This window comes from Rana temporaria, chromosome 11 (genome assembly GCF_905171775.1).
Source record: "Rana temporaria chromosome 11, aRanTem1.1, whole genome shotgun sequence".
In the NCBI taxonomy this organism is placed as follows: domain Eukaryota; kingdom Metazoa; phylum Chordata; class Amphibia; order Anura; family Ranidae; genus Rana; species Rana temporaria.
This window is the reverse complement of record NC_053499.1, coordinates 115,975,638-115,988,112: the sequence shown is the minus strand read 5'-3', so window position 1 is coordinate 115,988,112 and position 12,475 is coordinate 115,975,638. Positions and strand designations below refer to the sequence as shown.

Below are 12,475 nucleotides of genomic sequence, written 5' to 3'. Positions count from 1 at the left end.
AGACTCAAGGCACTGCTGGAGATGAGCTGGAACATTCACACAAACTAAAATTCAACTGCATTTAGCATTTAAAAAAATAAAAAAAGTTTCTCAAACCTTATACTTACCAATTCCCCAGTTTCTGGGTTGATAACATGATCTTTATCAAAGTTGAATCCTCCTTTTGTATCCTGCAAAATATCAAGCCTAAAAATTAACTCAGATTGCTCGCATTTGGTTTGTTAAATATACCATTGAAAGTGTTTTGATATGTCTGTTCAATAAGTGCAAAAAAAAAAAAAAAAAAAATGTTGATTTAGCTAGAAATCTTAATTTATAACTTCCTGCGCTCACTGCCTGCATTATTAACAGCTCTCTTATGGGTTAGAGAACAACCCCCCTGTAAATTATGAAGATATAAGGAGAGGTGGTGTTCTGTAGCAGTGAACCATTACTTCTGACAATTGGTTCTCTACTGTGGCTTAAATAAATGCTGAAATTTGTAATGTTTGTTCACATCAGTGGTCGGAGAGAAATGTTAACTTACTATGAAAGCCAATGTAAAAGTAACCCTTTACATTTATGGTCAGTGAAATGGTCCCGTACATTACTAGTCAGTGTAGTGCCATACATTAATAGACAATGAAATACTTTGGAGGTCAATTGAGAAGGACCTTGTTAAGACTGGTGATCAATGAGAGAACAGCCTCTATAAATTGGTGGTCAAAAGGAAGAACCTGTGAGGCAAGGTCCCCATTACACTGGCGGTCAATAAAAAGAGTGCTCCTTACATTAGTGGGATTAGGTCTCTTTACAGACAGGTAAAACGCTTTTTGGGGTCAGTGGTTACTTGGCTCAACAAACCCCTTGCAACCTTTGGAGGAACCCTAGGGTTCAGGCCTCAAAGCCTAACTCCTGGTTTACTTTCACTTTAAATATATCTTTTGGGCCACACTGGAAAAGGAACTTAGTAAGGGAAATATTTCCCTTACTAATTGATGGGGCTTCTGCCAGTTCTGTATAAATGGATTATAGCATCAGCTACATACAGTATGTGACGGATGTGTGTTGGCCTTCCTCTCTGCTGCAGGAAAAAAATAAAAATAACACTGCTCAGCCATTCATGAGAAGCCTTGTATTTTCTATCAATGAATACAAGGCTTCTTTTGGTTGGCTGAAGTGGAGAGGCAGGAGGATGACAATCTCTACCTCAGCCAATTAGAGGAAGCCTTGATGTGCTTAGTTTTGTTCTGGCATCAGACAGAAGTGCCTGTATACCACTGTCCAAGCACAGCACTGCATACTGAGTGTAGCTCAGGCTACATGCAGTTTTTAGAGAACGGACAACTCGGCCCAAGCAACCTATTTAAAGTGTAAGTACACATGGAGTTAGGCTTTGTAAAAATGTCTAGGGATAGAGCACGGGAGTATTTATTAAGAACATTTTTCAAAGAAGGTCTCTACTTTGGACTTGTTATTCTGGAGAAAAATAAGAGCTACGTATGTACTGAATTTTAGTGGCAAGTGAACACAGGTTTCGGAATAGTTTTTGTTGATGCCAAATAAGTAACAGGGTAGGTTATGCCATAGCTCTATACTTTGAGAGCACCCTGCAGCCAACAGTACACAGAGGTCTAGGAAGTGCTAAAATTAAGAAATCAGTGAGTGAAGGTCACATACCACTTACCAGTCCAGTGGACTACAAGTAGGGTTTTTTTTTCTGTGTCCAAACCTCTTGAAAGCAACAGTATAACTCGCACGTTCAAAGAATGCTACAGTCCTGTGCCCCTGAATGTACTATAAATCATGTGCAATGTAAAGAAACGGTTTAACATTTTGTAGCAGTTCCTACAACGATTTCAATACTAATTACAAGTACTAATTTATGTGTAATTTAATCAAATCTTTTAGGCGGTATTATTGATTATATCACATGTAATTTGCTTACAGGATTCATGTACTAGATGAACACATGTGGTGTGTGAGACCATGAAGAATATGCCTTTATTTACATACCTGAACAAAAAGCTTCCCACTGCCATGACCGAGTAATTCATGCAGACCAACTTGAACTTCAAAAGATGGTCCACGATACTCGATGAAAACATCCTGTAAAGAAAAAATACTCTGTCACTATCCCATTGCATTGCAGAAAAAGGAGTGTGAAAGCAAAGAGTGGGGACTGGAAATGTAGATCAAGAGAATGTTTTTTTTTTTTTAACAGACACCCCTAGGGATGGGCTGAACACCCCGCGGTTCGGTTCGCACCGCGGGGTGCAACAGGCAAAACATTTTTTAAGAATACGTGAACATTGTTAAAGTCTATGGGAAACTCAAAAGTCACAATTTTAAAGGTTAATATGTAAGCTATTGTCATAAACGTGTTTGGGGACCCGGGTCCTGCCCCAGGGGACATGTATCAATGCAAAAAAAAAAAAAAAGTTTTAAAAACTGCAGTTTTTTTTTCCGGGAGCAATGGTTTTAAATAATGCTTAAAATGAAATAATAAAAGTGAAATATTCCTTTAAATTTCGTACCTGGGGTGTCTATAGTATGCCTGTAAAGTAGCGCATGTTTCCAGTGTTTAGAACTGTCTCTGCACAAAATGTCATTTCTAAAAGGAAAAAAAAATTGGATTTTTGTACTCACCGTAAAATCCTTTTCTCTGTAGTTCATGGACGGACACAGCAGGATTATCTTGACAGTAGGGTATTAGCCTTCTATTAGGAGAGGACTAGGCAGAAACATGTTAAATCAACATTAAACTGTACAGTACCACCCAGGGGACGGTCCCTCTGGGTACAACCCCTCTCCCTGCATCTAGTAGCTCAGTTCGTCAAAAAGCAGTACAAACATAAAAACAAGGAGGGGTGGGTGCCGTGTCCGTCCATGAACTACAGAGAAAAGGATTTTACGGTGAGTACAAAAATCCTATTTTCTCTTGTGTTCATGGACGGACAGTAGGGACGCCCCAAGCAGTGTTAAAAAAAAAAAAAAACGAAGGGTGGGGACAGCATCAAACAAACTTCACCCCAAACACAACCAGAGGTTCTCAATGAAGGAGTTACAACCTTAAACAGCCGCCTGCAAAACCTTGCGGCTGAAGCAAGCATCCGAAGATGCACTCACGTCAACCTTGTAAAATGTAGTGAAGGTGTGAACGGACGACCAGGTCGCCGCCTTACACACCTGGGAAACAGACGCTTGATGTCGGAAAGCCCAAGAGGCACCTATTGCCCTGGTGGAATGCGCCGTGACAGGAAAGGGAGGCGCCCGCCCTCGTAGGGCATAAGCCTGAATCCTTAGGGTGTGACGGGCGAGGACGCAAGGACGGAAGTACAATGTCCTCATTGATATGAAAAGCCGAAACTACCTTAGGAAGAAACGAAGGCTGCGGGAGCAGCACCGCCTTATCCTTGTGAGCCTTGCAAGAAAAGGCCGCCAGCTAAAAAACCCATCTGACCGAAGTAATAGCCACTAAAAAGGCTACTTTCTGAGAGAGCGTCAATAAGGGAATCTCTCTGTGTTCAAACGGCGGTTCCTGAAGTACCGGAGGGGCCACATGTCAAACCCCTTGCACAAACGTACTCACCAGTGTCAAATGTCATTGAAAGAAGACAGCCAAGGCTGAAATCTGCCCCTTAAAAATAGTACCTAAGGCAAGCTGTTGGTCCACTCCACGCTGCAAAAAACAGCAGGATCCTGGAAACCAAATAAGCACATGGACACAACCGCATCTCCTCACACATGGAGATGTAAGCCTTCCACGTTTGATGATAAATCTTCTGAGAGGAGGATTTCAATGCCCTCAGCATGGTAGAAATCACCGAATCAGACAGGCCTCGGTCCCTCAACATATGGCTTTCAATAGCCATGCCGTTAAAGCCAGCGACTGTAAAGCAGAATGAAGTATGAGACCTTGCAACAGAAGGTCTTCTCGCATCGGTAGTCGCCAAGGAGGATCCTCCACCAGATGCACTAGGTCGGCGTATCAGGGCCGCGGCCAATCTGGAGCAATTAGGATCATCGGAATCCCCAGGTCCACACCCTGCGAAGTAGACGAGGGAGAAGCTTTAGAGGGGGGGGGCAGGAGTCATAAAGTAGCCGATACTGCCCCCACGGAGCTATCAATGCATCTGTCGCGTCTGCCCAGGGGTCTTTTGACCTGGCCACAAACTTCAACACCTTCCGATTGAGTCGAAAAGCCAGGAGATCAACGTCTGGCATGCCCCATCTTTGGCAAATTAGTTGAAACACATCTGGGTGTAGCGACCACTCGGCTGGGCTCTGATGAAGAAGTTTAGTGCTTTGAAACGAGTCAGCTGATAGTGACCCTCTTCACTTCCTCCATGACCATTTAGAGTGCAGTTCGGGTTCTATATACTGCAGCCATTTATTGAAAGACTTCCTTACTGCGAACCTTTCTACCACAATTGTGAGTAGGTTTATTTATATTGAATTTAATAAAATCTGTCAAAACGGTAATACACTAGGCTGGTGCGCCTTTGTTGTTTTTTCCTGTAGTGACCACTCTCCCTGGTCCAGCATCTGGTGACTCAGGTAATCCGCTTGCCAGTTTTCTATGCCCAGAATGTATACGGCCGACAGAGCCGGCACGCTCCGCTCTGCCCACCGCAGGATGTGAGCGACCTCCGAAGCTGCAGCCAAGCTTCTCGTTCCCCCTTGATAGTTGACACATGCCACTGCCGTGGCGTTGTCCGACTGGATCCTGACTGGAAGCCCCTGTAGCCTCTGTGACCATGTGGAGAGGCAATGCCCGATTACCCGAAGCTCCAGCAAATTGATCGGCAGGCGGGATTCTTCCTGCGTCCAGTGACCTTGTGTCGACCGAACACCCCAAACTCTGCCCCAACCGGTCAGGCTGGCGTCCGTCGTGATCACCGCCCAGTGAAAGGGAAGGAACGACTTCCCGGACTGCAGGGCTGGAGATCTCAGCCACCAGACCAGGGAAGCCCTGACTAGTTGGCTCACCCGGATCTGACAATCCAGGGACAATGGAGATTTGTCCCATTTGGACAGGATCTCCTTCTGCAAGACTCGAGTGTGGAATTGAGCATACGGTACCGCCTCGAAGGAGGCTACCATGAGACCCAGTACTCGCGTGCAAAAGCGTAGTGATGACCATCTGCGGGATGCCAACAGCTTCACCGCCATCAGAAGAGTCTGCAATCTGTCCACTGGAAGAAAACTCACGCTTTAAGGCGTCTAGAACCAGGCCCAGGTATTCCAGGCGCCGAGTCAGCACCAACACCGACTTCTGGAAGTTCAGCCCCCAATCAAATTCTTGAAGGGTCTGGCTGGCAATCGCCACATCCCCCTCTAATTCTAAATCTGAAACAGCTCTCAGAAGAAGGTCGTCCAGGTGGCCCAAGATAGCAATTCCTCACCCTCTCAATAAGTCCAAAATCGGGGTGAGAACCTTGGTGAAAACCCTTGGTGCCGATGCCAGGCCGAAAGGGAGAGCCACAAACTGGTAGTAGTCATCTCTGACCGCAAAGAGCAGAAACCTCTGATGCCTGACAAATATAGGGACATGAAAGTATGCGTCCTTGATGTCCAAGGACACCAGAAAATCCCCCGGATGGAGTGCCGTGACTACAGAGCGCACCGATTCCATCCTGAACCTTTACAAAGCAGTTGAGGGCCTTGAGATCCAGGATTGGTCGGACCCCCTCCTTCTTTGGGACTTCCAACAAATTTGAATAAAAACCCTGGAAACCTTTCCTGCAATGGCACGGGTATGATCACCCCGCGCACCAGCAAATCCTGCACTGCCCAAAACAGGGCATCTCGATGAGTCGGAGGAAGCTGAAGGTTGGAGAGAAAAAATCTGTTCGGTGGGCAAGATAGAAACTATCTTGTACCCTGAGGAAACTACTTCACAAACTCACCGGTTGGAGAGCAGATTTGTTCGCGGGCTTGTTGGGCTTGCGAAACCAGGGACATTTTTGTCCCTCAGCAGGTGCCTCATCGGCCTGGGAGTGCTTACCTGCAGCTCCGGGCGGACGAAAAAACTGCTTATGAGCGGAGGAGGGCCCATGCCTATGACGTGGCTCCTTAACCTTCTTGTATTGCGGGAGCAGAGTACTCTTACCTCCACTGGCATCCTTGATAAGGTCTTTCGGTGAGGCTCCAAAAAGCCTCTCACCCTTAAAAGGCAAATCAAGCAAAGCCTTCTTAGAAGCTTGGTCTGCGGACCAACATTTCAGCCAGATCAGGTGGCACAGTACCACCGCACAGACCAAGGCCCTGGACAACAAGGGAATCGTATCCAAAGCCGACTCGCAAACCAACTTAAGACCCTGCACCAACTGGTCGGTAAGTTCCACACAGGCTGGGGGAGCCTGTTGCTCTTTCAGCTCATGGTGCAACATTTTTGCCTATTCAGTGTCTGATACCAAGGCCCCAGCCACAGCCGGATGCACTGCTGACCCCACCACCGTGAACAGGGAGCGAGCCACAGCCTCAGCCCTCCTATACGCAGGGTCCTTAAAAGCAGGAGCCCCCCCCCCCCCCACCGGAAGCGTAGTCACTTTGTTCAATCTGGACAAAGGAGGGTCCACTATGGGGGAAGAAGTCAATTTCTTCAGGAAACTCTCCTCAAAAGGGTAATGGACCGCTATACATTTGGGACCGAAAAGACCCTTTGCGGTCGTTCCCATTCCTTGTACAAAAGTTTATCAAGCTATGGTACACAAAGAAACACCTCAGTGCGGGTCGGCTTACGGAACCCAAAAGGGACCAACATCTCTGTAGATGCGTCGCCTTATCCTCCATTTAAGAGTATCCCACGCCGCGGTGATAAGTGCTCCAACAAGTGCCCTATCATGCGCTGACCCGGACAGGGAGTCATCCTCCCTGTCCGAACGGTCATGGTCTCCATCCTCTGACACTTCAACCCAGTACCTGGAGCAGCAGCCGGGCCCGAATCCGAGTCTGATGCCCCAGGAAGATGGTGGGGGGAGGGGGCACTTTTTACCCCCCTTTTGCCCACACACTGCTGGCAACGAAAGCCTCCAGGACCGCCGACATAGAGTCCACAGAAACAGCAGGTGCAGGGGCACACCAGTTGCTAACACAGGTATGTCTGGGGAAGAAGCATTAGCTTCCGACACCATGCTGACCCACGCGCCTGACACCCTTAGGGACGTAAAGCAAGGCACACAGCCCACCCTCCTAGCTGCTACAGATGCCGAGGCCCCCCCAGAAGACTCACCATGCAAGCCAGGTGCTGTACAGCTGCTGTCCGCAAGGTCTCTCTAGAGGTGCTCTCCCCGCACAAGTCACTCTCTCCCTGAGGTGTGTAATAGGCTGTTTGCGCAGTTCAGATACCTATGCCACCGCTAGAGGTCAAAATCCACAACAAGATGGCCCCCAGTCGGCCTCCCTGTAAAAAGAGCACGCGGGCTACAAGAAAATCGCCGCCGAGAGAACCAGTAATATAGCGGCGGACACCGCCAAAATGGCTGCCGTAAACATGGAATAAAAAAGAAAGTACACAAAACAGGCAGCGAACACCCGAGACCCCCGAACGGAGGCCTCCCCACACATGACAGCCGGACAGCACCCCCAGGAGAGCGGACCCACAGCACAGCCCCCCACTAGAGAATGGAGCCCCCCCCCCCCAGGCAGACCCCCAGCCACACACAGCAAGCCTAGCTCCCAGAGCATAGGAAGGAGGGAAGGAGGGGAGAGAAGAAAGGAAGGGTGGGAAGAAAAATCCTAGTCGACCTCTTCGGGAATGCCCAGCCATGCCAACCTGCCGAAGCAGGGGGGAACTGCTACTTACCCGTCCTGCGTGGATAGCTGGAGCATCCCTGACAGATCCACCACCCGAGTAGTGCGGGGTTGCTGCCGGCCCGGCACACTGACACGGACAGAAATTAGCCCGGTCATATGTGTGCCCCGGGGGGCGTATAGCTCACCGGCCACCCCTGGAGCAAACGGGGCATGTCGTGGCCGACCCAGCGCGTAGCTAAAGGTCTGCACACGCTCGATGGCCAAAACTAGGGAGACTACAAGGATCTAGGACATCCAGCCCGTCGCCTAGTCGGCAGTTGAAAGTAGATCACAGGATCAAAGTGGGAAGAAAAAAAATCTCCAGGACCTAATGGGCCCCCAGGGAGCCAGGTCCTTCTCCTATGCTAGGCAGAAAAAAAAAAAACTGAGCTACCAGATGCAGGGAGAGGGGTTGTACCCAGAGGGACTTCCCCCTGGGCAGTACTGTACAGTTTAATGTTGATTTAACACTTTAACATGTTTCTGCCTAGTCCTCTTCTAATAGAATGCCAATACCCTACTGTCAAGAATATGCTGCTGTGTCCGTCCATGAACACAAGAGAAAAAGTTATTTAAAAACTACTCGCGACTATTCATGAATTGTCGGGTCCCGGCAATACAGATTAAAGTCACGGGAAAAAAAACAGCAGGAGTTCCCCCTGTGACTCTTTGGGTCTGGTATGAATATTAAGGGGAACCCTGAACCAAAAAAAAAAAAAAAAAGCGTGGGGGTACCCTCCAGATTCCATATTAAGGGGAACCCGTACCAAAATGGAAAAAAAAAAAAAAAAAAAAAAAAAAAAAAAAATTGTGTGGGGTTTCCCCCCAAAAATCCATACCAGAACCTTATCCGAGCACGCAACCTGGCGGGCCGCAGAAAAAGAGGGGGACGAGAGGGCGCCCCTCCCTCCTGAACCGTACCAGACCACATGCCTTCAACATGGGGAGGATGTCCTCATGTTGATGGGGACAAGGGCCTCATCCCCACAACCCTTGCCCGGTGGTTGTGGGGGTCTGCGGGCGGGGGGCTTATCGGAATCTGGAAGCCCCCTTTAACAAAGGGGACCCCCAGATGCCGGCCCCCCCTATGTGAATTGGTAACGGGGTACATTGTACCCCTATCATTTCACCCAAAAAAGACAAAAAAGGATAAAAAAAAAAAAACACATACACACAGCTTGGGACCTTTAAGTCCTTTAATAAAACAAAAAAAATTCCAGCACTGTAAATCCTTCTACGACCCGGACCCGCCGCTATAAACGATACAGCCTCCTCCGAGGCTCCCAGCCAAATGACACGCTACCCGTCTGACAGTTCTTATATAACCGAGGGCGGGGCCACCCGTGACGTGGATGGGTGACCCTGCCCCCTATGATGCAACAGGGATTTCCGGCGGTTTTCTGTGGTGTTACGGGGGAGTTTTAATAGGCTACATCTTGCATAGAGGATTTGGTATCATACCTATTGTGATCTGTATACTATTTTGAGAGTCAGACTGAGGACTTTATTTACTAAGAGTTGAGATTAAAAAGTATTTTTTTTTTTTTAACATAATAAACATGTTCTATTAACCTGCCCTGTGCAGTGGTTTTGCACAGAGCAGCCCCAATCCTCCTCTTTTCGAGTCCCCCCATAGGGGCTCCTAGCTCCTCCTCCTCTCCGTGTGCCACCATAGGAAACAGCTTCCTATGGTGGCACATGAGCAGGCTTAATCCTGAGCCAGGCTGTGTATTTCTATAGACACACACTGTGCGGCTCAGCCCCGTCCCCCACTTCCTCATCACTGAATTTGATTAACAGCAGGAGCCAATGGTTTCCATTGCTCTCACCGAGTCCAGGGAGGGAGAGGGGGACATTGTTCTCGGGCACAGCGCTGAATCGAGACCGGGCTCGGGTACGTTTTTAGGGGACTAGGGCTGACAATAGAAGTTTTTTGTTTGTTTTTATTGTTTATTTATAGCAGGGAAGAGGCTCACATGGGCCGTCGCAAAAAACAGAACAGGATACAAAATGTCATATCAAACTGAACAGCATTTCTGGCCACAGGGAGCATCATTGGGGGGGGGGGGGGGCACAAGCATTGTAATGTGTCAATCCAGTATCTCTCGCACACCTGGTGTCTGCCCGAGTACCCATCTGTACTAAGTGTGTGGTGGCGATAGATATTCCTCCATCTCCGAGGAGGGCACATGTGTGTCTAATATTAGACGTTTTTTTTTACCTTAATGCAGAGAATTAATTAAAGTATTACATTTGTGTGCCTGCTTGGAGATACCCTCACTTTCGCCGAACAGCCATACTGCGTTACAGCATCTATTGTACATAGCTCGCAAAATAATCGCACAGCACTGGATAACTCCGAGGTTACCAACAGAAGAATAATGGGTGGAGGTGGTAAACAGCACGCTGATACGCGAAAAAAAAAAATAAAGAAACGTACTTAACAAAGAAATGTCCTTAAAAAAAAATCTACTCCCTGTGGCAACCATGGCTCGACACTCCTAGACTAGGCCCAACCCAGTTCGTGAAAGACAGACTATTGCAAATGTGAACTAGTGGAAGTAGAGGTAGAAGGAAAACTTGTTGGCCGATGCAGGAATTGCCGGGGTAGACGTGGTGGATAACAGAATAATAGAAACTTCTGCTATACCTGGGTATAGAATATGTTTGCTTTATCTCTTTCCCGTGGTCATTTTTATAATTCCCCCTGTACACTTTACAGTTACAGACGTACAGGTTAGAATAGTTATACATTAATGATGTAAAACTATGCAGCATCAGGTAACGAAGTGTCAGTATGCACACTCGGTATGATAATATCCTTAAACTGTTCGTGAGGTATATACATTATACATTATATCCCCAACTGTAATGGAATTTATTGCTGCACATGATCTGTGAATGGATACATTTCAGTTTTGATTTTCAATAAAGAAACAATATATATATATTTTTTAAATCAAAGAAAAAAGTATTAAACAAGTTATATTTACCGGATCTGTGCAGTGGTTTTGCAAACAGCAGCCCAGGACCCCCCCCTTTCTCGAGTCCCTCACTGGCATGCCTGGCCCCTCCCTCCTGCTCCCACAGCAAGCAGCTTGCTATGAGGGCACCTGAGCCGACCCTCTACTCCTGTATGTGTCCATTCAGACACAGAGCCACGCGAGTCCCAGAAGACAGGAGGACTCGCGAATGCGCAGTAAGGAACCAGGAAATGAAGCTACCGAAGATGGCAGCGACAGCACCCAAGAGCCGAGGGATAGATCGGCTTCGGGTGCCGACATTGCGGGTGCCCTGGACAGGCAAGTGTCCATATTTTAAAAAAGTCAGCAGCTGCAGTATTTGTAGCTGTTGACTTAAAAAAAAAAAAAAATATTATATATATATATATATATATATATATATATATATATATATATATATATATATATATATAATTTTGGTGGAACTCCGCTTTAACCAGCAAGTAATTGAGTATATTTGTTAAATAGTGCGTGGCTAGACTTTTAGATAGGATTATCTATTAATACAGGGGTTGACAAATTTGCTTGGAATCTAGGAGCCAGCTAAAAAAGTTAAGAGCCAGAAAACGCGCCCCGTCCCGACGAGCTTGCGCGCAGAAGCGAACACATACGTGAGCAGCGCCCGCATATGTAAACGGTGTTCAAACGCAATTTTGAAGAGTGACATGTTGGGTATGGATTTACTCGGCGTAACATTATCTTTCATAACATTAAAAAAAAATGGGGATAACTTTACTGTTGTATTATTTTTTAATTAAAAAAAGTGTAATTTTTTCCCAAAAAAGTGCGATTGTAAGACCGCTGCGCAAATACGGCGTGACAGAAAGTATTGCAACGATCGCCATTTTATTCTCTAGGGTGTTAGGATAAAAAATATATATAATGTTTGGGGGTTCTAATTAGAGGGAAGAAGATGGCAGTGAAAATAGTGAAAAATTACATTAGAATTGCTGTTTAACTTGTAATGCTTAACTTGTAATACCAACGGCCACCACCAGATGGCGCCAGCTTACATCTGGTGATAATAACATGTAATACCAACGGCTCACCACCAGATGGCGCCAGCTCACATCTGGTGATAATAACATGTAATACCAACGGCTCACCACCAGATGGCACCAGCTCACAAAAAAAAAAAAATTTTTTTTTTTTTTTTGCCCACCTTCCAAACCAAGTCGCCAGGACACTATTTCTAGTCGCCATGGCGACCTGGCGCCCGGGATTTGTCGATCCCTGTATTAATAGGTGATATTTACCGAACATTTCTTAGGTTTGCTGTAAATACTGCATGAACCTGTAATGAATTAACATTTTTCCATGCAATATTTGGATACATGACTCAAATATAAAATGCGATATCCTTTAGTGAGTTGACCCCTGACTGGTCAACATACCAGCTATAATATATAGTGCAGGAAAGATACTGGACACACAATTAAAGCCTTCACAGGTATGGTACATTGGTGCAATTAAAGCATGTTACACAGCACAAGCAGCAGGCGTATCAACAAAGGCAGGGTGACATTTCTCCACAAAACGTGTTCAGGAGGGAGACCTGCCTCTCTCACCCAATATGATTTACAATACACCACTATGATGCAACATTTTAAAGACTGTAATTCCAGTCCAGGTAAAAAGCAAGGTACTGTATAATGGTAAAATGGAAACTGCTA

The 12,475-nt window shown here is 46.5% G+C and overlaps 1 protein-coding gene across 1 annotated transcript in view; it reads right to left on the bottom strand.

The window, feature by feature from the left end:
• Positions 1-12,475, bottom strand: part of DPP3 (dipeptidyl peptidase 3) — an 80,953-nt gene that overhangs the window by 18,402 nt on the left and 50,076 nt on the right. Inside the window, exons 12-13 of the mRNA XM_040328888.1 lie at positions 1,996-2,088; positions 108-170 (exon numbers count right to left, since the gene is read on the bottom strand). Coding sequence (XP_040184822.1) covers positions 108-170; positions 1,996-2,088 — 156 coding nt within the window. The remainder of the gene's footprint in view (positions 1-107; positions 171-1,995; positions 2,089-12,475) is intronic.